Raw genomic sequence first — 27,109 nt, 5'->3', positions numbered from 1 at the left:
TGCCCTGCCCCTCACGGGCCCCGCGGTCCCGCTCTCCGCCCGCCCTCCCCGGGGATCTGCCCACGCCTTGCCGAACAGGCGCAGTTGCCCCAATGGGCCGGGAACCGCCATCCCCACCGGGCTTCGGCTTCCCCGGGACCGTCCGGAGCTGTCCGGAGCGCCGGGCCCAGCGAGCAGCACACACACACACACCACAGCAGCCGCGCTGGCTTTCGTGTTTTTTATTTAAAATGTACATGAAAGTTAGAAAGGTAACAGGCGGAACAGTGCCGGTTCCTCAGCGTTTGCCGTGTGGATACAGAAGGCGGTGCCGTTCTCACGCACTTGCACGGCCGGGACGGGGCTCGGGCAGCGTGCGGGGCCCGGGCGGCTCCGGCACCGCCGGGACACCGCGCCCGCTCCCGGCGGGCACGGAGCTCAGCCGAACACCGCCCGGCACCGCCTCGTCCTGCCACCGCCAGCTTCCCCTAACTTTAAACAAGAGGAGGTGGAGTTAGGAAGGAGAAAGTACCACTTGACTCACGTCCACCAGCCAATGGGGCTCTTCTAACAGGATGGTGAGACACAGGAGGACGCCAGTGAGAACACACAGTTCTTACTTTATTTCTTTGATAAAATTAAATATTTCGTGGCTGCCAACAGAGCAAGTTGCACCATGTTTGTATTTCCTTTGACTCCGAATGCACGGTTTCCAAAACCAATCAAACCACCAGCATATTGAAAATATTCCTTAGGCTTCACACCTCAGGGAAGCCCATGACATTTATATTATTAAAGACAACATTAGAAAAAACATATGCCCATAACAACGTTTGAAAATGTATTCGCTACATCATTAGTCCCAACATCACATTTTTCTGTCGCTCTTCAAAATTCCAGTTCCCCCCGCATCGCCCTGTCTTGTCACACAAATTACAAGACGCTTCAATTTTAAGTATCATGCAAGTCAGTAAAAGAGCTTCTTTCCAAGACACTAACACTGAAGATTTGTTCCCCCCTCCCCAGACATAAGACCCTTAAACTCTTCTAGAAGTGGCAGTCTTCTCCCTCAGACACAGTGCAGCTGGCGAAGACAGATTAAAAAAAGCTACAGAGAGAGAAAAGGGGAAAAAGAGAAAAAACAGAAGATTAGCAAAAAAGGGAAAGACATTCAAAAAGCAAGAAAAAGAGATGCAACATGGAAACAGCTGACAGAGGAGAAATGGAACCTCTTGTGGTATCTCAAGTACTTCAGGGAAATCACACAAGTAAAAACCTTTCTTTATCGTCTTTAAAAAGATTTCACATAACTCTAAATAACATTCTAATAAGGCAAATGGTCAGGAAGAACAGACAGTGACCTGCAGTATGGTAAAAAAATGTCACATTCAATTGTCCTTTTAGCAGATGATCTAGAAATCATTGACAGATTAATATTGACTGGTTTTGAGAGCAGGGAGACATTCAAAAGTAGAGGAGGAAGAAAATATTCAAATTATTTCAACTTGCTAAAAAAATCCCAAACAAACCACAACACAATCAAAGAGCACTATGGGAAATGAAATTGTATTTATGGTGAAACAGGATACCTGAGAAAACACATTGCAATCAAGAGTTTGGGCTGCCCTGACTGCTGGGAACGGAGGAACCATGGTTTGACCCAGGGCTGCTGCTGTGAGCAGGAGCCAGGCTGACCCTGTGCTGAAACTGCTCCTGAGCCTTGGCACCACGCAGAGCACTGCTCGGGTAAAACCTCAGCAGCTAAAACCTCAGCAGGTAAAACCTCAGCAGGTAAAACCTCAGCAGCAGCTGGCGCTGAACAGCATCACCATCAGGGCTAGGCCTGAGTGTGCTGATCTTCTAAAAGCCCAGCATCTGGGGGGGGTTGTGGAGGCTGGCTGGCAGCACACATCTGATCTTTCAGCAGGGGCAGGACGTGTGGATTCACCACACACAGAGCCCTGAGCACTGAAGGATCGGAGCCACAACAAGCAAGTCTGAAATGGAAACGAGGATTTACATGCTAGTCTTCAGATAGCATAAATTAGCAAAGGAAAAAAGAAGCAAATTAAAAAAGACAGATGATGTCATGAAAATGACAACAAAGAGAATGAGACTGTTTTATCTCTGAACTATGTGATAATTAAACTAAGATGGTGTTGTCATTTTAATGTCATCAATAAATATATTTAAACTGCATTGTTTTTTCGCCAGCAAAAATAACTCACAGAACTTATTTCCATATCCCTTATTTAGCTGGGTGGAACGAGACCAGGAAAAAGGGGAATCCATTAATTATAGGGGGAAAAAATGGTAGGATTTAAAGTTGTAGCATCCAGAACCTTGTTATGACTAATTTTACATTGTTTAATAAAAGCAATAACCACCAGTACATAGTAAAGACAGAATCACAACGAGGATATAGGAGAGAGCAAGGACAACACCCTGGAAAGGTCACAGCTGAAATGCTGTCATGTTTTATTAGACCCTCCGATTTAACAAGTAAATGAAGGTCCATTCCAGGCCATTGTATTCAGGGGTAATTACTCAGTACAGAGCCATGGGTTACTGTAAAAGAAGGGCAAAAAAAACAAAAAACAAAAGAAGTAAATGTTAACCAGAATTCACTGTCCGATGAACTCTTTATTTAAAAACAAAACTCAGCCAGAAATACAGAGAGAAGACACTTGCAGGCAAACCACAGTTGCACTTGGCCAGAGTGAGCTCCTGGCCCAGTGAGCAAAACACCCTCCTTTTTAGTGCAAATCTTGCAATAAAAACAAGGCTTTTGCTGAATAGAAAATATGAGAAGAAACCTGTCAACATCTGTACAGTTCTAAAGAGATGTCAAATAAAAAAATAATAAAGGTAGTATTTTTTTGCATTAAAACCAGAAATTGTTGGAATCACTGAGAAGAAAGTCAATGAAACAGCATCGTCTTTCTTCAGAAACACTGATATGTACAGCAAGGTGACCAGCTTTCCCTGAGATTGGATCCAGGATGTGCATCCAGGTCAGCACACTGAGAGGGAGACCAGGCAAGAGATCCTTCATGACCCCTGCAGCATTCAGAGAACACTTAGTTGCAAACCATGGATCCAAATTTGAGATTTCCTCAAGCCTGGGAACTAGAGGTTTGGACTCAGGCCCATGCCTGTGAGGATGTCAAGTTTTGCAAAAAGTCCTTGAAAGTTATTTGAGTCACACATGGCAGCACAGGGGGTATGAGGGCTTAGGAACAGCAAATGAACACGGGGAGAGGGCAGCCAGTCTCTGGAGAGAGCACATCCCACCCCATGGCAGCACCAGGCTGCACCCACAGCAGGAGCTAAACGCACCCCCCAAGCAGCTCTGACAGCACGGAGCAGGGAAAAGCGGAGCAATGGGACAGGGGAGCCTTGCCCAGGAGCAGTGGGCATCCTGCTGCTGCCCAAGGGGCAGGAGGAGCCTGGCACGAGCCCCTCTGGCCCCTCACAAGAACGACCCCAGCAGCCAAGGGCTCTGGTTTGACCCCAGTGGTGAGCAGGGAGGGGAGCAGTGGGAAAGGTGAGCGAACAGGCACAATGGCACAGCCGAGGGTGGGGCATTCGCCTCTGGGGCCAAGGGAAAGGTTCTACAGGAAACCCGAACTGAAAATGAAAGAAAAAGGCAGGTTAATGGTTTTATGGATTAATGACAAAAAAACAAAATAAAAATACAAGTTTTTCTAATGCGCACACACACACAAAAAAGAAAATGTTGCTAAGTGTTAATAAGGTTTAATCTGACTACAAAACATGCTTTATGCAGACACACACACACACACACACACACACACACTCAGCAGTGGGATGAACCAAATTTATTTCCTAAAACAATCCTTTCACAGTTTTGCAAGCTACAGGACCCATCAACTGTGGCTTGTTTGTATCCTTGCAAAACAGTGAAGCCCTGCAACACTTTATGGATCAATATGGAGAGTGTTTTTCTAAATCCTGGAAAAGTACTGCATATACATATTTAATTTAGCAATGACAAATGCCCATTGAGAAAGGCACTGTCTGCATTTGCCTAGTGGGAACAAAGAACTTCATTTGATTCAAAGCTCAGCACACAACAGTGTACAGTTATGAGGACTACCAAAAGCAATCCAAAACCAACAAAAATCAGTAATGTTCACTCTAGCTGCACTTTAGCTGTGCCTTCGTACTCAGCACCAGTATGAACACTGTTACTCTTTGAGCTTATTTTTCCACATTCAGAGCCTGATAAGCAGAGAATTGTTCTTTCCATTGTTTTACAGTTACCGCTGGCAGCAGAGACATTCAACTGGACAGCTCCATACAACTGCAAGCACCAGTTCAAGTCAGTGCAAGATCCTTATGAAGCTCTTCTGTTAATTGGAAGGTCCCATTTAAATTACATTCAAATGCCTCTCACTGGCAGCATAATGTTTACTTGCTTTTCCATTTCCCTTTGTGGAGTTAAGAGGGAAGGAATCCTGGAATCAGCTTCACGCAGTTTAAGGGCAGACCGTAATTTAGTTTGGACGAGCCAGGAGAGAATGTAAGTCTTAGCTCTGTCTGCAGGGAAGGGTGGACTCAAGGATGAGATTTTAGGGTGTTTTATTTCCAACAGGGTCCCTTCTCTGAGAAGTCTGTGCACCTCAGCCCCTGGAGCACTGTCATGCTTGCCTTGGATAATGAGTATTGCTGCTCTGTCAAGAAGCAAGACATTCCTGTGGGAGGTTTCCTCTTCCTCTCACCAGAGAATCATCAGCAAATTAAAAATGCTCAATTAAACCCACTCAACCTAGCTTAAGTAAACCACTGTCATTAGTAGTTTAACTAATAACCCTAATGAGGATGACAGAAACTAGTCTTGCATTGCATCTACCTTCACCTTCACTGTAACCACAAGTTGACATTACAGCTTGGAGGAGTGGGAGGGAAGGAGGAGAAAGGAAAGATGGAGACATTTTCATGGCTAGCTGGGCTGTATCATCAGCACCACATCTCCATAGCAATTGTTGCCATAGTATCAACATGGCCTGTGTGATTAAAGAATAGAATTTATTTTTAAGAGAGGTGGAATAAAGAGAACAGAGCAAATGAAGTGCTGGGAAACTTCAAAAGGAAGAGGATGTAATCCTTAATTTTCTATTATCCTGAGACTCTGAATTAAACTTTGCAGAATCTTTAAAGATAATTACATACTTTTTCTACAACTGCACATGTAGACAGTGATTGGTAGAGCACATACAGTGGGGGTGAAAGCAGGGGAAGACAGAGATAATACTTGTAAGCTTCAGGACTTGCACACGGTCTGCTTTTTTAGGAAAGGTAACTGATCCCACTGCGAGGCTCTATTAGTTAATGACGCTTACCAGGACAATGTGCCTCATGCACCATGCAGCCAAACAGCAGCTAACTGTAAAACAGCACACATGTAAGGCCTAATAATGATGATAATGATGTAACAACAACAACAAAAAAATCAACTGAGTCATGATTAGTACAAATTACAGAGCTTGGGCTTAAACAAGTCACCTGTGAAAGAAAAAGGTTTATTGTACTGCCAGCCAGTAGTAAACAAGCTACAATTAAGCTCCAGCTTGCAAAATTCATGGATTGTTAAGAAAAAATTATGATCTAAGTACTGAAATCCATTATTAAGGACACTCAGAGCAGTTACAGAGCAAAGAAAGCAGCGCCATTTCTAGCACAGCAATTTTCCTGGAGGCTAAAGAGGCTTCCTATTATCTTCCCAAGCCTTACTGAAGCACTGACCTATCTCTCTCTGCCATGGAGTTTTCTGTGCCCTTAAATGAAAAGGACAGTACCAAAGCTTTTCCATATCACCATGCTTGGTGTCAAGGAGATGTTCTGAGATGAGAACCACTTAAAGGACCAAGAGTTTGACTTGGGCCACAGCAACTAAATGCTGACACTATAGGACTGTTGGCTCTCTTTTCTGCATTCCTGACCCTGACTGATCTCAAGGCTGAAGTCTGCAGTCCTGAGTGAGCAGATGTCTAAGGGCTCTAAGCATGAAAGAACTCAGGTGGGTATTCCTCACACAGTCCAGGCTGGAGAGAGAAGTCTGTCCCCAGTCAGTCTCAGACTCCTCAGTATGAAAAGATACCAAAACCCCTGAAGATAATTCAAATGAACAAATCAAATCAGGCAGTGGGAAAAGGAATGGGCGAGTGAGAAAAGTGCAGCACTAATTGCTTATCACAAAAGAACATTCATGTTGAAGCAGCTTCAGCTTTAAACTACAAGACTAAACCAGGATCTCATTCTTGTAATTGGGTCTTTCCTCCTCTGTCTCACTTGATCCCAGGCTTAACAGTCACAGGTTTTTTCCCTGACAAAGTGCTGTCAGCACTTTGGGCATGCCCCATACTGTCCAATTTAAGAGCACATCTTCATGAACTAAAGACTGCACAGTGCAGGTGAGGATTGCCCCAGGGCTGTGCAGAGGGGGGATTATGGCAGTGGTACAAAACCAGGCCCCTGTTTGTCTGCACACCTGCACGGGTGGCACAGTGCTCCTTTTGGGAAATCTACCACAGTGAGAAGGAAGGGAACTGCTCAGTGCTGGGATAACTGGGAGATCTGTTTCACTGTACAGCTGGTTGCTCTTGAGCAGAGCCTCAGGAGCCTAGCACAGGCACTGCAGACAGCCCAGGTCCCAGACCCTGACAAGGGGCTGGATCCTGTCACACCAACCCCTGGCACTGGGAATCCCTGCTACAGCCATGCAGTATCTCCCACTGTTTCTGTGGAAGGTAAAAAGCTGATTTAGGACAGGAGAAGAGTACTAGTGCTAACAAGGTGCTATGACCTGTCCCCTCATTTTACAGTCTTTCATTCTGCAGATTCCAGGATTCAAGATTGTTAGTCTCCCTGAATAATTTCCACAATTTTCTCAAGCTAAAAAAGTAAGAACCTGAGCTAAAACACAATCCTCTCTGAGGGTAATGGGACATCCCTGCTACCCACACCCTGGCCTTGGCAGCTAGTATGGTTCCACTTCTTTACAAGCACTGAGAGACCAAGGGAGGAGCAGGGAATCTTGGAGAATAAAAACAAGTTCATCCTCTCCCATGCTGTCAGAAAGCAAAGAGGGAGGTTAGTACTGCTCCTGCTCTTCAGGATGACAGCAAATGTTACATGCTTCCAGATACTGCTCAGCCTCACTAGGGTTTAAATCTGGCTGCAAACCTTTCTCTGATAAGGACTGGCTATGTTGGAGGGAGATATGAACAGCCAGAAAAATAGTAAAGGAGAACCATTACCAAAAAGCAAATACCTCTGGGTTAGCAACTTACTTTTTCCTTTCCTTATCCCTTTTAAGAGTTTGCGATCCTCCAGCCTGCTGAGCCTGGGACTGAAGCAATTCAGCTGCTGTCTTCCTTTGTTTAAATGCATTTACTTCATCATCCAGAGACTTCTTCTTATCCTCTAGCTTCTTCTTTTCATCCTGATGCAATTTCTTCAGGCGATCAAACTTTTCATGCAGCTAAAGGGAAAGGAGAGAGGTGAGGAGGAGGTGGCACTACCAGACAAAGGGCAGGGAACAGCCTCCTTCCACAACAACTTACAGGCAGTGTTGTAGTAATGCATCATTGTGCAGACTAAGAACAGAGGACTGGAAGAGCATAAGTGCAAAAAAAAACCCCTAACCCATCTTCAGGGGTCTCTGCTTTATTCCTCTTTAAAGGCCAGTAAATGCATGGATTTTTCACAATGCTAAGAAAGTTGCATGGGTGTATTTTTTGTAAAACAAGTTAATCTCAAGGGCTGCTTCTCTCCTTGACTTTTACACACTGCACCTCTCCATCAGAATCAAGACTCTGTCCCTTTCCTGGTGCAGTAAGTTGTACAGAACAAGCACTGTGATTCAGTTTTGTCCTACAGACTGAACACCTTAACATTCCCATCCAAGTTAAACCTTAGACTCCTTGGTAAGAAAGTCTTAAACCACACTCTGCAGAAAGTGCTTTGGCAACAGCTACCTACTTGGGAGTGAATCCATCACTCACAGCCATGAAGACACAAGTACTGCAGTCTTTACCTCTTTTTCAGCCTCTTTCAACTCAGCTTCTTTTTCCTTGACCCTCTGGACAAACATCTGTCTCATTGCCTCTTCCTTTTTCTGCAGTTCTCCCAGAAACTCGTTTCTTTTGGCTTCATAAGTTTCTTGTAAGCTGAAAAGGAAGTGATAAGACTTGGGACAAACTGCTTACCCTGACCCTCTGAAATCAGGCCCTCACCATGACTATGCTTTGCACACAACACATTTGCTACTCACTCATCCACATGTGCCCAAGGTCTTCTTTATCCAGTGATTTTTGTCACTTCTCTGTATGTTGAATGTTGGGCAATTCAAAGAGACCAGCTGGCAACAAACACCAGTTCAGAGGAACACTGCTGTTGATGTCTTAAGATTTCAGCCTTATGTTTTTTAAATCCTGTACTGCATTAGTGCATAATTCTAAACTCCATCTAAAGTGTTAGTTAACTGTCTTCACATTTTGGTCAGGCAAAACAATCCCTCTGGGCCTGAGATCCTACAGCCTCTCGCTCCAAAATGTATAAACAAAAGTGAATTGGGGAGGAGCAAACTGGGGGTTTATGACTTCATTACCTGAAGCCATAATTGAAGGATTAATGCCTGATATGTAAATAGACCAAACTTATACCTGTCTGAAAAACTCGTGACTGTTGTCCATTTTGGGTGTAGCCTCTTGGGGAGGCTTTGTCTGCCCTTAATGTACCTGGAGGCCCTTCATTAAATATATCCCCTTTTACTCTTTTGTCTGGCTTCTGTTTCTAGGTAAGCTCAAAATAGGCATCACTGTCTCTCTGCAGCACAGACATTTCTACTCCCATACTTGCATATTCACAGTCAGTCCTGCAGATCCTCCCTGTATTTTCACTTTCTCCCAGTCAGACCTTTGCTGAAGTCTGGATTTATCTGACCTGGCAGTTTTTCTTGCTGCATTGGTTTTTTCCATGCTCCCCCAAGGACACACACACAGAGGCACACAGCACATCCAACAATGCCTCTCTCAAGCCCTCCTGTCTCTTCCAGGGATCTCACCTGAAGGGTTTGCTGTCTGGATCAGTGTCCTTGAAACCCATCTCTTCCAGTTTACATCGCCTGTAGAGCTCATAGTGGCGTGTGTGGGTCTGCTCACGAAGGTCTTCCATGTTCACGCGGATCAGCATCTCCCGCAGCTTCACAAAGTCACAGTGAGCTTCATTCTCCACTGTAGGAAGACATGGTAAGGAGGAAAATGGGGAAAGAAACTAAGATCTCTTCCCACATTCCTCAATTGTCTACTCCTCCAACAGGTTTAACAGCCCTTCCAAGCAGAGAAAACTGGCATTATAGGCCTGACACAAGGATTTAACAAAGGATAATTCCCCATGGATAATCAAGTCCAGCAGGCCCTTGCTCTTTTTATGAAAGCCCACTGCCTCCTTGCACAAGTGTCACCATTCATGCCATGAAAATCCCAGGGCTCAACTCACCCTGCACTGTGCCCCAAGGGTACTGACGAGCTTTCATCATTTTGTTTCCTATTTTCAGCTCCTCCGTACTCCCGATCACTGCAAATGGCAAGTGGGCCTGGAACACATTTAATGATATCTACGTTAGTCCCTCTCAGAGCTGGCTGACCTGCCAGCACACAGGGATGAGCACAGCCACTGAGCAAGACAGTCATTATGCACACGCTAATCTCAGGGAGTCTAGTCACTGGCCACTAGCCCAAGACAAGGGGTAGCAGGGTGGGTCCTTTTTTGGAAACCTTGTTAGTGCTACCACTCTATATCCTCTACCTGGCTGATCCTCCCAGCCACAGAGTCTCAGGTGAGATGAGCCAGTGCAAGACTGGCATCAGAGTGACAGCTGGAACAAAGTGCTGCGGCTCGGACTGCGGTGCTGTCCCAGGGCTTGCCGTGCCTGAGGAGAACATCTGCACAAGCACAGAAGCAGTAAGAGGTCTTGGAGCCTTCTTGATTTTATCCCCCCACCACTCCTTCAGCTCATGCTGGAGCACAAGACACCCTGCTCCATCAGACCATGAGATGAAAGTCCATCCTTCACCCCCAGAGTTAACAGCTCCTTTCTCCCTGCTTGCTTCTGCCCTGGTGAGGAAGGGCTGAACATGTCCCCAGCCACTTGTGTCTGGTGTGACCCAAGGTCACACTCTTCAAGTTGAGATATGCACTCCATATTACCCAAAGGCTGACTAAGAACAAGAGGAATTTGCTTTTCAAAGACTCAGAAATCAGAAATGGTCACTTAGTAAAGATGGTCTCTCTTGCAGAAGGCAAAAAGAGACTTGCCCAGTGCAAGCTCAGCAAAATTGGAACTGAAACCCTCCCAACACTTATCTAGGCTCTGCAGATCTCACCTTACAGTCTGCTCATTTCCAAAACTCAGGCAGCCAAACAAACCCCCCCACACACTGCCATCATACTTTGCTGCATTTTTCTGTGAGTGAGATTTCTCCCCACCTCCCTTGCTCCTGGGAACTATACTGCATTCTGCCAAGCTGCAAGGAAGTCAAGTGCAAAGTTTCAGCACTTTGAGTTCCCAGCTCCTTGCACCAACCCTTTCTTCTGAGTTTTGTGAAGTGACATTTGTTAGGCAAAGCTGCACCAAATTCTGGACAATTGAAAGGGCCTCAGGAAGCCAACTACATGGAAGATCAGTGACCCAGGATTGCTCTCAGGAGCAGGTAGTGAATTCCACAGGTTATCCAAAAACTTGGACAAGTTTATGACAGCTGGTACAAGCAGAAGATTTCAGATATGATGTTTTTGCTTTCAGAGTGTGGCTCATACAGTCAAACTGCAAACAAAGCAAAACTGCCAGCAAGCACTCACAGAGAGGGCTCTTCACCCTGTATTCCTCGGCCCCCTGCTCTCACATGGGACCCACACAGAGTAAGAGTAATCTTTGTCTTATGTTTCTAATAATATCAGTATTTGAATACAAGTTTTCCAGACCTGCAAAATTGCCTTGGTCAAATTCTGGCCTGCTTAGTCCCCATAAACCTGGTAATTCTATAGAGGATGTAAGAATTGATTTGTCTGTGCAGCGACTGACACAACCCAGAACAGCTGCAACCCAAGACAGCAGTTCCCTCCCAGGAGACAAGTAAATGGCTGAAAGGAAAGACAAGCAGAGGTTCACTTCCACCCTCAGAAGGGCTAACACTGAACTGCTCTGACCAGGAAACCATCACTGACAGCTCCTACGTCAGGACAAATTTCATGTTTCTTTCAGGCCTCTCCAGAACACTCTACAACTATTAATACTAAATCAAGAGGTGGCACAAATGCACATCAGCTAGACCTTACTACACCCACAGCAGTAAAGCAACCAACTTCCCCTACTAGATTTCCTGTGAAAAGCCTTCTGGAAAATGGGATCATGGTCAGGATGTGCTGCCAGAAAGGCAAGGGACAGTTTGTTTCATCCTCAAGGAGCCACAGACTGGTAGTAAGGCCAGAGCCAGACTGGGAACCTGCAGGCACCTTGAGGCACATCTGGCCCAAGTTATGTACTGTATTTCACACCTTGCTGGTTAAGCTGGAAGTTTACTGGTGGGAGGCCATCAGGTGTTGTATAGAACAGGAATAATGACAAATCCTCGAGCTGAAAAGGGTTTAAACACTGATTTCTTATACATCCCTCAACAGATATGCACGAGGAGAAGGAGGATACTAAAAGTCTGTTTTCTGACTAGAAAAGCCCACCAGAGAGGCAGCAGCCTACCACAGAGCTCTCTTAGCCTAGGATGCAACTACAAGGATGAGATTCTTGTGAAATCCTCTGTTTTTAAGAAACAAAATGAAAGGGAAGGTAGATTTAAGGAACATCCCAATATGGGCCACCAACCCCTACACTGACAGTGCTGCTCTGGGAGAGGAGGAAGAACTGAGTCACTTACATTCATTGTCCCATTTATCTCCGCCACTGATTCATCATCTGTCGGGAACTGGTAGATCTGCACCCCATTACTGACCAGTTCGCTTGTGATTTTAATTTTAAACTTGGTCAGCTCACTCTTGGAGATGGCATCAGATTTGGCAATGATAGGAATGATGTTCACCTAGAAAAAAACAAGAGGTATGAAGAAATCAACTTCGCTCCTGGGAGTTTCTCTAATTCTGCAATACAACCTTCAAAAACTTGTAAGTGCTCAATAAATCTATAGAATTATCTGCCAACTCAGTCATTTCCAGCAGAAGGGCTATTCAAGGTGGGAAGGTTCTCTGGAAAAGCAGCAGCCTTTCCACAATGCAAACAGCAAATCTGCCCAGTAAGAGTTACTTGTGCCAACCTTGCTGTCGAGCTTCTTCATCGTTACCAAGTCCAGGGATTTCAGGGAATGGCCGGTCGGAGCAATGAAGTACAAGCAAGCGTGGATCCGGGTGTCATGGTAGTTGTGCAAGACTCTTTTTATCTTCAGTTCTTCTTGCAAGTAGGCTTCAAACTGAGCATCAATGAACTCAACAATGGGCTTATAGCTTTGGTGAAAGGAAAAAAAAAAAGCTATACATGTCACAGTCAGAGAGCTAAACAAACAGGACAATGCCCCTTGGCTTGCTTGTAAGAAACAAGCTATTGACAGATTTCACTTTCCATTTTCCACTTTCTGAGACCAATTCTCTCTACCTCCCTTGCTCCCCACCTGTAAGAAATTTTAAAGTTGCACTGCTGACAAGGAGACATAGTCCTACATCGGACTCTAGCAGCCTGTTTGTCAAAACACAGCACTGGGATTTAGCAGATGCACCATCCTCTCCAGGGAAAGCAGACTCTCATATTTTCAAATGCGAGGGTGAGAGACTTTCTAAAGCAAGGCTAATGGAGACCCATTTGCAGCACTGTGTAACCCTTGCTTGCACTCAGGGAGTGAATGGCTTGCTGTTCTCACAGCCCTGAGTGCTGCTAGTGGAAGACACAACCACCTTTGCCCAGTGCTCTGAGGCAGGAAATTCCTTCAACTCCCTTGCAAGGCCTTCTGAAATACAGAGCCTGCCAGAGCCATAATCCAAAGGACATCCATGCATTTTAAACAAACTTAAAAAAATATCTAACAGACCCACAAAAAAGCAAATCCCATCAGCAATGTTTCTGGAGAGATACACCTTGGAGACTGTCTGGTGTAACTGCACATCCCTTAACCAACACACTCCAGCCACTCTGGGACGTGAGCTGCCAGAGACACTCCCCCAGGGTATCTCACTGCTCATTTAGTGTGCTTCCTTTGGCTCTTCCCATGGAAGAGCCCCGCCAAAAGTGGATATTAAGCCAAGCAGACACTACACCACACTACTGGTTTGGTCAGCAGCTTGAGGTCAGCACAAACCAAAACAAGCCCAGATGCCCTGGAGCATTTCAGTCTCCCCACCAGATGAATTTGGGCAGAAGCTTGCCAGCAGGGCAGAAATTGCTCTGACAGCATGAGAAAAGCTGCTTTACAGCTGAAGCAGTGCTGACACTCCAGAGCCTTTGTCCTCTCTCCTACATGTCCCATCCCAAAGAGGTGACAAGGACAACTCCTAAGAAACAAGAAGGAAAACTGCAGTGCAGTCAGGCCCTAGGGCACAGGGACAATGAAAAGCCATGTCACAGTATAGCCTCTCTCCCCCACACTCACCTGTCCTCTTTGTTGATCTGATCCCCAAAGCCCACTGTGCTCACAATAGTCAGCTTGAGGTTGACATTGCTCTCCTGCAGGTCATAGGTACTGGACTTCAGCTGGACCCCAGGCTGTGAGTGAGATGCTGGGTCACCTTCAAACTTGGTGTTGAAAAGGGTGTCCATGAGGGTGGACTTACCAAGGCCAGTTTCCCCTGTTGGAGAAAAAGAGTTGAAACGTTCTGCTGAATATTAATATGGGTTGGCCTCTGAGTTTCCAAACATTAACAGGGGTGAAATTGTAGCAGATGAAAGCAGATCTCATGCTCCCAAGGGAGCGTCTGGTAAACAGAAAGCCATGAACAATGGGAGGTCTGTATTCTGGGCAAATTACATTTCACAGTCTAATGGCCATTAATGTCATTAGAAAATAGAGATGAAAAGCAAGAGGTGAAAAGGCGAAGGGGAAAGCATCGTTTAGATCCTGCTTAAACCCACAACTGCACTACAGAAGATGCTATTTTCATTAAAAAACAGGAGAGGAAATGGGGCTCACTGCCATTTCCGAAAAAAGCTGCTCCAGATCAATGTCTCTAATAAGCAGCCATAGAAATAACTTCCTTCCGTGCAGAAACCCTGAGAGCTGGTTCGGGTCCCACAGCAAGTTGTGCAGTTGGTTTCTCACAACGAGTTGGAGAATCAGCCTTCTACACTGGATTATTTTCTGTAATATCTGGTTTTGTACCTTAGGGGCTCCACAAGCTGTAAAATATTACAAAATCTGCTTCCAAAAGTTCTGCTATTATTGTCAGTATTCTGCTAGTATTCTATCAGTATTGAACTGCTATTTGGATTTCATTTATCAATGGGCAACTATTCCCTTGTCTGGAAGGAAAAGACAAATCCCAGAGACCAGTCTTGAATTTGTTTTAGATACATCCCAGGAAGAATAAAACAAATCCCTCTGTGCACACATTCCACATTCCACAGGGCAGCCTCCCTTACCAGGCTCTGACAACAGAGCCAGCTCTCAGAGCTCACAGGACCTGACTTCCTACACAGTCTGGTCTGCTGCCTTGTGAGGGCTGCTGTGTTTTGGGGAAACAGCAATTTCTGAGCTGCCCAGCCGGCTTTTGGAGAAACTTCAGGAGCAGCTGAACTCCACCCTCTGTGAAGGCTGCTCCTCCAGCCTGCTGTGGGACCACAGGGAGACTGTGTCTGGCTGCAAGAGCATTCCCCTCCTTCCCCCAGCCCTCAGCTCCCAACCAAAACAACTTCACCATTTTCCCACTTTGCTCAGAATAAAAGAGCTTCTTATTTTTGTAGGTTTAGAGCTCTGTAGCAGATCCAAACTTGCATGAAATGCCCAATTCAAGAAGGGGAAACTCCTCCCCATCCTCCCCCGTCCAAATGTCCAAATCTCCAAGCCTCACCCCTGCAAGCAGGCAAATTCCTCTTTTGGCCTCAGAAGGGATTTTCCTCACTCAGGACTGAAGTACATGGCAGAGCAAGGCAAACACAGAATCATAAAACCATAGAATGGTTTGGGCTGCAAGGAAGATTGTCTAGTTCCAAGCCCCAAATCCTCTGCTCTGGGAGCTGAGCAGTGCCTGATTGCCAGGATGACATATCCAGTGTCTTTCCAGAGGCAGCAAGATCCATTAACATTTCAAAGTCAATGTACACCTTGAGCTGCAGAGCTGCCTGGGAGCCAGCTGAGAGCTTGTGCTCCATCACCAACCAACACCAACTACAGCCAGAACAGTCACCAGTGCAGGTGCTCCTTGCACCCATCTAGTTTTCAATCCAAAGGGGAGAAGGAGCCAGCACTGGCCAGAGCAAGGGAGGGGGACCCAGCAAAGTACAAGGTTACTTCTGTCACTGGAAGAATAAGCTGGTCCAAAAAGCTCTTCATTGACTTGGAATCTCATTGCCTGGACTTGTTAGGGATCATTGGCCTCCAAAACTGAGCAGGTGCACAAATCAGACCAGAGCATTGCCATGGTTTGGATAGGGATTGTGAGAGTTAACAGCCAACAGCCTGTATGACTCCCAGGCTGTTCTCAGGGATTCCAGGAAAACAGCAGTGTAAAACCAGACAAAAATCTAAACAGCCCGAGAGGGCTGCAGCATTTCCAAAGCCCCTGCCAAGGGATGGGTGGGACAGAGCAGTGAGCTGGCTGCTTGCCTGTGAATGCCAGGAACCCTGATGGGACATCTCAGGATAGGGGAGTCCCTCAGCCTTGCAGTGCAGGAGCATCACCCACACACAGTCCTGCAAAGCCTCCTCCTGTGGCACTGCCCCACAGCCTGGCAGGCCCTGGAGCAGCTCCAAGGCTACAGGACAGGGTGACAGGGGAGCAGCAGCAGTGACAGGGCAGGGAGCTGCTCTCTGCACTTGAGCACAAAAGGTCATCTGTAAACCACACTGGCTTCTGGGCAGACAGCACCCTGTAAGTCACCTCTCATTTCTGCCCCTCTCCTTTTGGGTGAAAGATGTTCATATGAGGCCAAGACTATTGTTTAAGCACATCCTGAACCTGTTAATCATTGCTTACTTTAAATCCATCTCAAGTGTTTTTTCCAGCAGGACTTTTAACTGTCAGGGGGGCTAGGAGAAGTGTTTAAGAGATGCAGAATATGTTTTTACACTCCACATCATGCCAGCTACACAGGGCCAGCAAAGGCAACTTTGAACTCAAACACTGAGTTTTTCCTTTTGGAAGGGGAAGATCGAAACTGTGGCATTTTTCCACAGGTGGGAGTTTGCCCATCCAAACATCTTCATGGTTAAAACATCCAGGCACTAACATGGCATCTCATATGAAGTCTGCACTCCCAAATTTACATTGAGCCAGCAGATACCCCTGTCCCTGCACTGTGTAATCCCACTGACTTGACACAGAATTAAAGCCTGCCAGGGAAGGCAGAGTAGAGAGGAAAGATTGTCTCAGCTGAAAGAATGTTAACACTGACAGAGTAACATGAAATGGCAAAAGACTAAAGACACTAATAAAGTGTTCTGCTGTGTTAAATATGAGCAGAGATAGGGAGCAGTGCTATTTTGAAGGCCAAAACAACAGAAGGAAGAATTTCTGAATCTTCTGGGAGTTTCTGCCTCACACAGAGGCAACTTTCTGCTGGCTGAAAGATGTGAATGTTGCCAACTGCTTCTTGTAAGGACAGGAGTCCAGATGGAACAGATGGACTGATAAAAAGGACAAGTGGTCTGTGCTTGTTGCAGCCAATGGCACTGGAATCTCCCCCAAAAACCAAAAATTATGAACAGGGATTAAAAGAGGCAGAATTACTTTGAAAAAAGCAGCAGTGTACACAAACTGAGTGAAAGGCATCCCTGGCAGGAAGATTATTTCCTGATGTCAGGCTTATGGACACATGTGATTTGATCTCCAAAACCATACTTAGGGATTATGCAACTTGACAGCGGTCTGCTGTCCCAAAACAGGGCTGACAAAGCTCTCTGGGGAGGACAGGGCAGAGAGAGTGACCTTTACAGGTAGAGTTCTGCACCAGGAAGATGTGACAGCAATGGAAAAGCTTGAGTGTTGTACCTTTCATCATGGGATGGAGTTTTGTTGTTAAGTCTGACAATTTTCAAGGACATTTGAAAAAAAAATGGCCAGAGCCACCACTGCAGGTTCTGGACATGCAACAGCCCTACATCAGTGCTCAGAAAGCACCATCCACCCTTAATGCCCAACAGCCTGGCTGTGCTGGGCTCCCCACACAGCCTCTTGCTCTCCTGAGTCATGTTCCCTGCTCCAACTGCACCTGCACTGCTCTGTGGAAGCTTCACCAAATCTCATAGGGATGGAACAGTGGTGGCACCACTTGCACACCTACAGCTGGGACAAGCTCCTAACTTCCCAAACCAAGGCTGTCATCTTCGTGCTGAATGAACTGTCATTCTGGCTTCTTTTCACAGAAATTTTAGCAGCCTAAGCAGCTGCAGCAGTGAGCTGAATTATACACCACAAAAGCTGTACCTCCTCCTTTTGTGCCTGGAAATTTAATTTGCTTTCCCCTAGCATGTGCTAAGTGAAACAAGCAACTGCTCACTGCCTCCCTTTCCCACAACACTCAGGATTTAAGAGGCCCCAATCACATCATCATCAATCGACTCTGTGGGAGGAGAGGGGAGTCCTTGGAGCATTTCCCTGTTCAAAGGCAGGGAGCAGCTTTCACAAGAGCTTCCTTTCACGAGAGAGCAGCACCTGCCCTTCACAAGATTAACAACCATGGCTCCAGATATCAAATAATTCAATTTTAAAGAAAATGTATATGCATGCACAGCCTTTTCATGTGTAGAAATGGGAGCTAATCCAATGTAGCAGGTTTGTGGAGACAAGCCCTGAGGCAACTCAGAGTGATAAGGCCATGTCTCAAAGAGAGAGGGGAAAATAGTTTTATCTGACAGGCATGCAGACACACCACACAGTTCACCACAGCCAGGCAGAGGCTGGGCTGCAGGGGCAAGGAGGGCAACAAGGGCTCACAAAATACACTGAAACACCACCTCAGAGGAGCACCCAGCTCCTGGCATCCACCCCAGGGCACCAGCAGTGCAGGGCAGGAGCAGGCTGAGGAGACAGATGGCTTTTTGATTAGAGAAACTGTTCTCTCCTCAGCTGGTTGCACCAGTGACCACAGGAACAACCACTGGATAAATTCCAGGCTGTACAGCTCATCACCCCAGAGAGCTGCCTGCTGGAGAGCACCAGGAATCCTGTGCACATCCCTCCCTCCCCCAGGATGAAGGATCCTGCACAGCACAGGCTCACTCCTTTGGAGTGACAGCCCTCAAACAGCCTTGGTACAGTCCCGGGGGAGAGAGAAGTATTTCTGCCACAAAACAGCCTTTCTTATTGCACTGAATAGGCCAGTTAGAACAAATTCCCTGCAACTCCTGGGAGAGAGGAAGGGGAAAAATCCTGCTTAAATTGGGATACTGGTTTAATGCAACTACAATCTACCCTGGCAAAAACTGAGAAAGTTTACATCAAAAACCAGCAGCCTGTTCCTCTTCTTTTTCCCCATCTCAATGAGAAATACAGTCAGCACAGAAAGTCTCAGCCATTAAACACTTCTCCAGTCTTTGCACTGAACTAAGAGGCAACTAAAAAATTATCATGTAAGGTTTAGGAAGAAAATGGTTGTGCTGAGAAATAAAAGATCAGAGAAACCATCTGCAACCCCTAACATCTAATGAGAGGTTTTCTCATTCATTCTGGCTTTGGCTCTAGTTTCACAGGGGAGACTGCTTTCAGCATAAGAGCTAAAAACTGCTCCACTCTGGACATGCTGCTGAGAGTCATTTCTGAAGCTTTCTTTGGCTACTCCAGCAAGAGCTGCAGGAATCGGTGGCTCAGATCCAGTATAACACAGAGTAGAAGTATCACTGGATTTTTCCTCCAACAGATGCCACACAGACCTGAAAAATGGGGGGGAAAAAGTCCCTGTCATGCTTTGTGGGCTGTCTATGGGATTCTCATCCAATCTTCACTTGCTTTCTTGTTCTTTCAACTTTTCATCCCAAACTTTGCTGTACAAGTGAAATCCAACAGAATAAATGACAGATGAACACTGAGAATTTTTGTTTTCTTTCTCCAGGATGTTTAAGTGTGGGGGCAAAGATTTGTAAATCTTTTTCTAATTAAGTTTATTATATTTTTCTATATAAAGTTTCTTTATTTCAATATTGTGTTATTACTATTCATAAAAAACTGACATCAGTAACTAATGTACATTGATCTTGGTGAGTCCTTGTTATTCACTTCAACAAGTGATTAATGCATTCCATTTCTGCTCTGCAAAGAAGAAAGCACAGGCATTCAGCTCCTTTCCACACATCAAAGTGAAGATATAACTACAGGAGGCACCCCTCTTACACCTAGAACCTGTAAAAAACCACTGCAGCCCAGTAAGTGGAAAAGGAAACACTTTTAGACTTCAGTCATGGAGACAGGAGTTTCCTTAGGTCATATCACATTCATGTACTCGGGAAATCACCTAGAGCTCAGCCTGACAGTGACCTCCACTTGTCAACAAAGTTTATCATCTCACAGGAATGTAAGATGTGGTTGTAAGGAAAATTGTCTTCTCAGCTCCATTTAACAGGGCTCAGCTCTCCTCTCCTTGCTCTACTACTCTCATTTCAGACTTAACCCTGTTCTGGGCAAAGACCAGGTCCATTCCATGAGCTGCCTCTCTCATGGGAGGGGACAGAAAACCTCTGTGTGGATGCAGGGCTGACCACCAACTGAGTTCCCAGGAGGTATCCACAGCTGCTGCCCTCCCCCCTGCCACTCAGGCACTGCTGGGATCAGCTGCAGACAGGGCTCAGCCCGAGCAGCCATGGCCATACAACCTCCTGCGCCCCAGGGCAGGGCACCGGCAGCAGCAAACCCGTCAATTATTAATTCTCCATTTTTAACTTCCTCTTTAACCTTCCTAAACTATGTACCAAAGCCATACAGGGTTTTACTTCTGTTACCTAAGAGAAGGGATTATTTGGGATCCTAACCCCATGAGATGGGCCGCAGGGACAGACACCAAGTCCTGCTACAGTGCCAGGCCCCAGCTGTGATCCACACCACAGGGCAGCTTGGATAATTGTCAGAAGAGTTAAGGCTTGGCCAGACACTATCTTAATTCAAGTATGCACAGAAGGGAGGAGGAAAAAATAGCTTTTAGTGATTTAAGAGAAGCGTGACTAGTATTTTGTTAAAATAATTATAATAATTATAATAATAATTCAATACTTAACCAAGCAAGACCTTATATCAAAGTATTCTGGCATGAGTACGTATTTTCTTTTAAAAAGGTCAAATTCAAACATATAAGGAAAAGAAAGATCATAATAACAGCCTGTGATTTTAGGCATTTTATTTCACTGCTTGGTAGAAAGCCATACTGCAGAACCCCAGTGGGGATTTCCCAGAGCACCAGAAAATCTTGTTACTGAAAATAGAACAGTTGGGGAAATTTAAATCAAAGCTACCTTGTTAGTGCTGTAAGCTACAAGCTACATCCAGCTGAAAACTTCAGCAACAGAACTTCCCAAAATGGAAATACTCACCCACACAAAGGATGTTGAAACAAAACCCATGATTAACTGACTTATTAACCAGCTGGTCAGGCAAACTATCAAATCCGACGTGTCCAGAAAGCGGGACAGTACGACAGCCTTCACCCTGAAATACAATGAAATAGCTGTGTCACATGCAAGCAAAATACTCTTTTCTGTATAAATCCTTAAGACCTCCCAAGTGGAATCAACTGCACAGTCCAAGCAGAGATTTGCACAGATCTATCAATCATGTCAGCATGCTTCACTCTTCTCTAAAACAATTCCAGAAGGCACAAATAGAACATTTCATTTGTCAAACGTTTGAAGGTAGCCCTGACAGAATAACACTAAAATGGGCAAAGCATGTACACAAACACAGCTGCTGAAATGAAGAGGTGAAAAACACTTGTTTCTTAAAAAAAATATGCAGAAACTCAAGTCTCACCTAATACTGAAAACAAAAGGAATCCTCTGTGCAAAGCAATGTATTAATGACACCTCCTCCTGCAAGCCTATTACCATTCACTTTATGTGAATTGGAACTCACATGTAATTCCCATTCACAGCTGCAATTATAGAAGTTAGCTAGAAACAGTAAAGGAAACTGTACCTACAGGAAAACAAAGCAGAGAGAGTGTCCAGAACTGAGCTGCTCATAATCCCACAGGCCTGAAGGAGCCTGCAAAGAGGGTTTGGGAGTGGAGGTACTCAAACCTCCTGCTGGGGAGGCAAGGGCTGCTCCTGCCCAGCCACCCAAAGGACTTCCCAAGAAGCTGCTCCTGCACCCTGCTCTCTCCTGTGCTCAACACCACTAATCTGGTCCCCCCAGCCAAGCAGAGCACGTGGTGCTCCATGCCCAGAACAGCCACGAGGTTTGGGAGGGGATCAGAAATTTTCACCTGGCCAGTCTGTGCCAAGGCACCCTGGGTCCCAGCCCTACCCAGCTGACAGTAAAACACAACACACAGAGGCTCAGCCTCAGAAATGGCACCAGGCAAAACAAAGAGCCAGTTCTGCACCCCTGTATTGGTGAGTACTGGAGAGTTGTCCTCCTGCAGCCCTAAAAAGATATTTCCTTCTCTGAAGCAAAGGCTTTTCTTAAAAATGTATTTTAGTGTGAAAATCAGAAAATTCCCCTCTAGCCTTCCATCAGTTTGTAGTAAAAATAGTAAAAATACTACAGCCAAAAGGCAGTCATTTATAGGGTGTGACTTTGAATTTATTTTCACAATCATGCTTTCACATATCTTGAAAGCCTGTTTATAGGGACAGGAATACTGGTTTTCCCTCTTCTGCTAATGGCACTGGTACTTTAGGCTGGGAAAACATCCCCAAGGAGTACATTTACTACAGTAGCCTGTCAGTATGTTTTTTTTTGTCTTGTTACTGTTTTGCTGTTGTGGATTTGGATTGTTTTTTGTTTGGTTTTTTTTTCAGATATGAGACTCCAAATACACTTTGATCATTAGCCATATTTACCAGTCTGTGATGTGTAAATATGTTTCCCCTTAGCCATATTTTGTGTATTAGTCTGACTCTTCTTGACAAGATGTTCACCAAATATGGCACTTCATTAATTCCTGAGCACCTTCCCTCCAAATGACACGTTCATGAGGAAGGCACTCAGGCTCCCCAGCAGATTCTGGTTTTGCCTACTGACAATGCAGCTGTGAGGTCCAGTAATGCAGAACCAGCTAAAGCAGAAGAAAGTGAGAGTGTCAGACACACAGATTTTGTGACAACACACTCTAAACCCTCCTAAACTGCATTCACCAAAACAAAACCCCAGTCCTGGGCAATCTCATGGCAGTGTTGGATCTGCAGCAACGGCCCCAGGTCCTGGTGAAGAATAGAGGAGGGGACAGAGCCCACGAAGGGGCGAGAGAGAATGACCCAAGACACCTCCTGGGGAAGGAGAAATATCAAGTGTATTTTTAATACTCAGCCCCAAAACCACACCACTGGAAGACTGCTTGAACACTACTCTCCCCAGGAAGCGTGGGCAGGAGTGTGGGCTCTCATTAAGAACAAATCATCCCCTCATCCCTAAATATAAGTGTGATCCAGATGGAACAAAATAAATGGTAGAAGTTAAGCTGCTCTCAGCTAAGAGGAGGCATTTACCATCACACAGAATTCAGCCTGCAAGTCATTTCCTGTAGGTTCTTTTTCTAGTCACCTGTGGTTTTACAATGCAGTTAAACCACACTTCACATCTGGTACAGGCCAGGAAACAACTACTGCAAGATGGGATTTCCAGTCACAGCAGCTAAGTCTCCATGTTAAGTACACAGCCATAAGGTATATTGTGCTACTCTGCCTAAAAATCTACAGCCTCCTTGGCCAAGGCATCAAGAGACTGGATGCAGTGGAAAAAAAAATAGAAAGAAATAACATTTTAAGATCAGCCTGGTTTTGACACTTATCAGAAAGCTGACAGCAATTAACAAACCAGTGGAGAGAAAAGAAACACTTTCTGTCTGATCCACCAAGAAACAGTGCAAGTCACCAGTCTTCAAGCACCAAGTGGTGTCTCTGTACCAGAGCACTGCTATATATAAACGGCACCACCATAAACAACATATGAACACACTGATTAGTCATCCAGGGTGTATATTAAATGTAGGTTTGGATCCCCTTGTTCAACACTGGAGGAGAATATGTTAAGCTTATAAGTTTTTTGCTGATAAGGTGTTCAAGACTGTCTTCCATCATTCATCTTCCAAGCCAGATCAAATTTTAAACATATAAAGAGGTACCAACAAGGTAAGCAAAGTTTAACTACTGCATGCATGAAGGCTTTTTCCAGGAGCATCAGTGAGTGCTGGATGGCTGAGAGTCCTTTGTGCTCTCTATTTTAAGGTTACATCTTCTTGGAATGAAGACAAAGATGGAATCTCTGGAAAGCCACAGTGAACACTGGCACCACACCAAGATACCAGATGCCTTTTTTTTTTTTCCCCACATACACAGAGTGCCCCCTGCCTAGACAGAATGGGCTGTTGTCACTTGGGAGGAAGTAAAGAGTGTTTGTCACAAACAAGATCAAAAGAAAAAAAAAGAGCAACACTCTCTTGCTGTATTATCAGGCAGGGCTATTGCAGAGTAAAAGTAAAGAGAGTAAGGAGCAGCCACTTCTTTCTTTCTTAGAAGGATTTATACAGCCTTTTGTAAAGACTTCTCCGTGCCACAGAAGCCACCACCACCTACTCTAATTCTTACAGAAAACTATCCGAATCATATGGAAAATACAAAGATGCTATAATGAATGACCCCAAGCCTGAAAGCACCATCCATTAACTATTAGTTTACATAAAAGGGGCAAGATTTAGTCTTCAGGTATTTGAATCACTCCAGGGTCCCTGGGATGAAAATGTGATTAGAGGAAAATCTTGCTGAATGCACATCTGTGCCCTGATCTACTTAGCACGACGAGCAGGTACAGCACTGTCACCTCCCGACGTCCCCGAGCCCTGCGAGGCCGCTGCCTCTTTGTGGAGCTGAAGCAGAGCACACGCAGTGGTGCTGCTCACTGCAAATGTCAGCGCCGCGTATTCGGGACTGTGCCCGTGGCCACGATGAGAAAGGATTCCACGGCAAAGGCAAAGCCTCCACTTGGTGATATTCAGGCAGAGCACAGCAAAGAAAATAAAGAATGTTACAGCTCTGAACCCAAGGGACCCAGTGCCCAAATGAGACCAACAGAGCACAGAACTGCTCTCAGAGGCTGCAGACAATACTTCATCTAGTTGAGTGTTTCTGTTCAGGACCTCACAACTGACACTCAGTACTTCTGACACAATTTCTCACCTCTTCCCACTTCAAACCCTGAGGCCTTGGAGACTCCCTTAGAAAGACTTCCAAACTGCTACAACAAACACAGCAGCACCATCCTGCCAACGAAACCAAATAAAGCAACACTCACAGAGCTCCACCACTGCTGCCAGAGCTCACAGCAGCCACCTCCTGCCCCTCTGCTGCCCTTAATGCTGAAACCTGGGGGCTCAACCCCCAAACCTGAGACAACTCTTGCACGAGAAGTCAAATGGCAAAGCAAGGCAGAACCTGAACTCAGGTTTCCACATCACAGTTTTTCACATCGTCTTTAAGCCAGAACAACACCAGACCCCTTCTCCTGACCTTGGAGTTATGGCACTCACTTCCCCAGACTGCATTTGGTTCTGATTAAACAGCAAATTAGAGCAACACTTGTACCAATTATTTCTCACTTGTACAAGTATGCATTTCTCCTATGTAATGAAAGAATTATCCAGCAGACAGTATAAACATCCTCCACAAGATAAATGTAAATCAGGAATGTAAAGTCTAGATAAAGTCTTTGTATTATTTTTCGTTGCTTAGCTGATAAAACATCATCAAGAATGTAAAAGAAAAACACCAGAAAAGTGGGAGGGAAATAGTTTTGAACCAGGCCCCATGAAAAGCAAGAAGTGTCTCACCAAAGGTCCTGACCATCAACCACCCTCTCCAGACGCTCCACATCACTCGGCCATTCAACACTCACAAACAGTCAAGTGCTTCTGAAATCTCAAATTCTGACAGCTCTTAAGATTGCGCTTCTTTATGCCCCTGACAAAAGGCTGCAGAAATGCCAAGCAGTTTGGATACATTCCCAGGAGAAGTCAGCAGTTAGAAGATACACATCACTATCAGCAGTCGCAATAATGTTTCTGACCTCAGCTGGATACGAGAGCTGGACAGGGTCTGGCAAGACGGTGCCCTGCACCCATCCTCCCCGCTGGCAGAGGACAGGAGAAGGGGCTCAGCTTGGTGGTGACAAGGCCACCCTGCCCACCTGGGGATAAGGGGCTTTCACCGACTATCCCTGCAGTAAGTGTGGGCTTGATCAAGGGTTCTCTGGGACAATGGCAGGTTGTAACCCCAGCTCCTCCCCAAACCCAGCCCCAGCGTCACCCCTTTAACCCTGCTGGCACACACAGAGCCCTCTGCACCACCAGGACATTACAGCTGACTGCTCCACGAACCACACAAAACCAGATGCCCAAGACCTTGGCTGACAAGTTACCTGCTTGTAAAAGGACATTTTCAATTTGCAGCACACTAATTTTAAGTCTGTCTCACAGCCAGCTTTCCCTTTTGCCTCCAAAGTGAGGCTCTGCGGTATTATAAATTCATTCCAGGCCACAAGCAGATGTCTCAAACTCCTGTACATTATCTTAGGAAAGCATAACACTCAATTTCTTTAAAAGACAGGGGAGCAACTGAGTCACTTCACATATTTTGGCAGTCACATACAAGGCAATGGGTATGTCCAGGAGGAAATAACATCACAAACTGGCAAGGAATGGTTACATCTACTCGTTCAGCAAGATTGGGTCCATGCTAAAACATACTGCTTTGAAGACGAAACTGGAACACATTCACCTCAAGTGTTACTTCTGTATTAACACATGGACATGAAAGTTGGAAGCCCATCAAACCACAGACAAAACCTTTCCACATGCAAACGCGTTACAGATGCCTCCTCAGCATTTCTCTGACAAACGCAGAGGTGGCTCAACTCCCTCTGCTCCTCTTCTGGATAATTCTCCGCAGGCACACAGGGATCTTGTGCCGCGCTAGGCAGGCGGGCGAGCCCGGCAGTGGCCGCTGGCACTACCGGGGACCCTCGGGGACAAAGCACAGCAGGGACACGGTGCTGGTGTTTGGCTCCCACAGCTCCTCCGCGGCACACGGTGCCAGGCTGGAGACCTTCCTTTCCCGCATCACTTACTACCGGACAGGGGCTGAGGGTTTCTCTGGGAGGAGATCAGCATCCCTGGAGGGACAGGGATGCCATTGCCATGCCCTGACCCGCCGAGGGGCCCCCAGACCTGGGTAAGGGATGCATGGCCACGGCCAGGCCTCCCCAGCGCTGCAGCCCGGCCAGCCCCGCGCAGCGCGGCAGGTCCGGCCCTGGCCGGGCCGGGGCCCGGGGTACCGGCGGGGCAGGACCCCCGGCCCGCCGCGGTGCGGGCAGACCAAGGTCGCCGGGCCGGGCTGCAGCGGGAGGGACCCCAACATCCTCTACCCCAGGTAACCTCAGCTCGCCTCGGGTCGGCCCCCAAAGCCCGACCCTCCGGGAGCCGCCGCCGCTCCGAACCGAGTCTCGCAACCCGCGGGAGGCCCCAGGCCGGTGTCCTCGCAGCCCGCCCGGCGCCCCCTGATCCGGCCCCGCCGCCGCGGCCATGCCCGGCTCTCCCGCCCGCCGCCCCGGCGCTGCCCGGTGCCGGCCCCCGGCCCCGGTGCCGCCCAGCCCCCGCGGTGCAGCGGCCCCGCGCCCACCCGCACCTGCCGCGCCACCTCGGCCGCCGCCATCGCTGCCCGCCCGCCGCACGTTCCGCCCCGGCCTGCGGGCGGCTCCG

At 46.5% G+C, this 27,109-nt stretch overlaps 1 protein-coding gene across 5 annotated transcripts; it reads right to left on the bottom strand.

The window, feature by feature from the left end:
* Positions 1 to 579: 579 nt before the first annotated feature.
* SEPTIN6 (septin 6) lies at positions 580 to 27,109 on the bottom strand. Of its 5 annotated transcripts, none has more exons than XM_053956161.1 (11): positions 27,036 to 27,109; positions 20,733 to 20,847; positions 13,653 to 13,848; positions 12,330 to 12,516; positions 11,937 to 12,098; positions 9,505 to 9,601; positions 9,071 to 9,239; positions 8,042 to 8,174; positions 7,296 to 7,486; positions 5,346 to 5,389; positions 2,441 to 2,547 (listed from the first exon to the last, which is right to left on the bottom strand). In XM_053956161.1, the coding sequence occupies exons 1-10, from the start codon at positions 27,060 to 27,062 to the stop codon at positions 5,386 to 5,388; spliced, it is 1,281 nt and encodes a 426-aa protein (XP_053812136.1). In that variant the 5' UTR covers positions 27,063 to 27,109; the 3' UTR covers positions 2,441 to 2,547; positions 5,346 to 5,385. The 5 variants fall into 5 exon arrangements, with proteins under 5 accessions (XP_053812134.1, XP_053812136.1, XP_053812131.1 ...); XM_053956160.1 differs by lacking the exon at positions 2,441 to 2,547 and adding an exon at positions 2,587 to 3,609; XM_053956159.1 differs by lacking the exons at positions 2,441 to 2,547; positions 5,346 to 5,389 and adding an exon at positions 580 to 1,087.

Source organism: Vidua chalybeata, chromosome 14 (assembly GCF_026979565.1).
Source record: "Vidua chalybeata isolate OUT-0048 chromosome 14, bVidCha1 merged haplotype, whole genome shotgun sequence".
NCBI lineage: Eukaryota > Metazoa > Chordata > Aves > Passeriformes > Viduidae > Vidua > Vidua chalybeata.
The sequence above is the reverse complement of the archived record's forward strand: the minus strand, read 5'-3'. Positions and strand labels throughout refer to the sequence as shown.

Coding starts and splice junctions, on each gene's coding strand:
- SEPTIN6 (XM_053956156.1), bottom strand. CDS start 27,062: ATGGCGGCGGCCGAGGTGGCGCGGCAG. Junction 13,849..20,732: donor TTTCAACATCCTTTGTGTGG/GTGAGTATTTCC, acceptor TTTCTCCAACAG/GGGAAACTGGCCTTGGTAAG. Junction 12,099..12,329: donor TGAAGAAGCTCGACAGCAAG/GTTGGCACAAGT, acceptor GTTTTTTTCTAG/GTGAACATCATTCCTATCAT.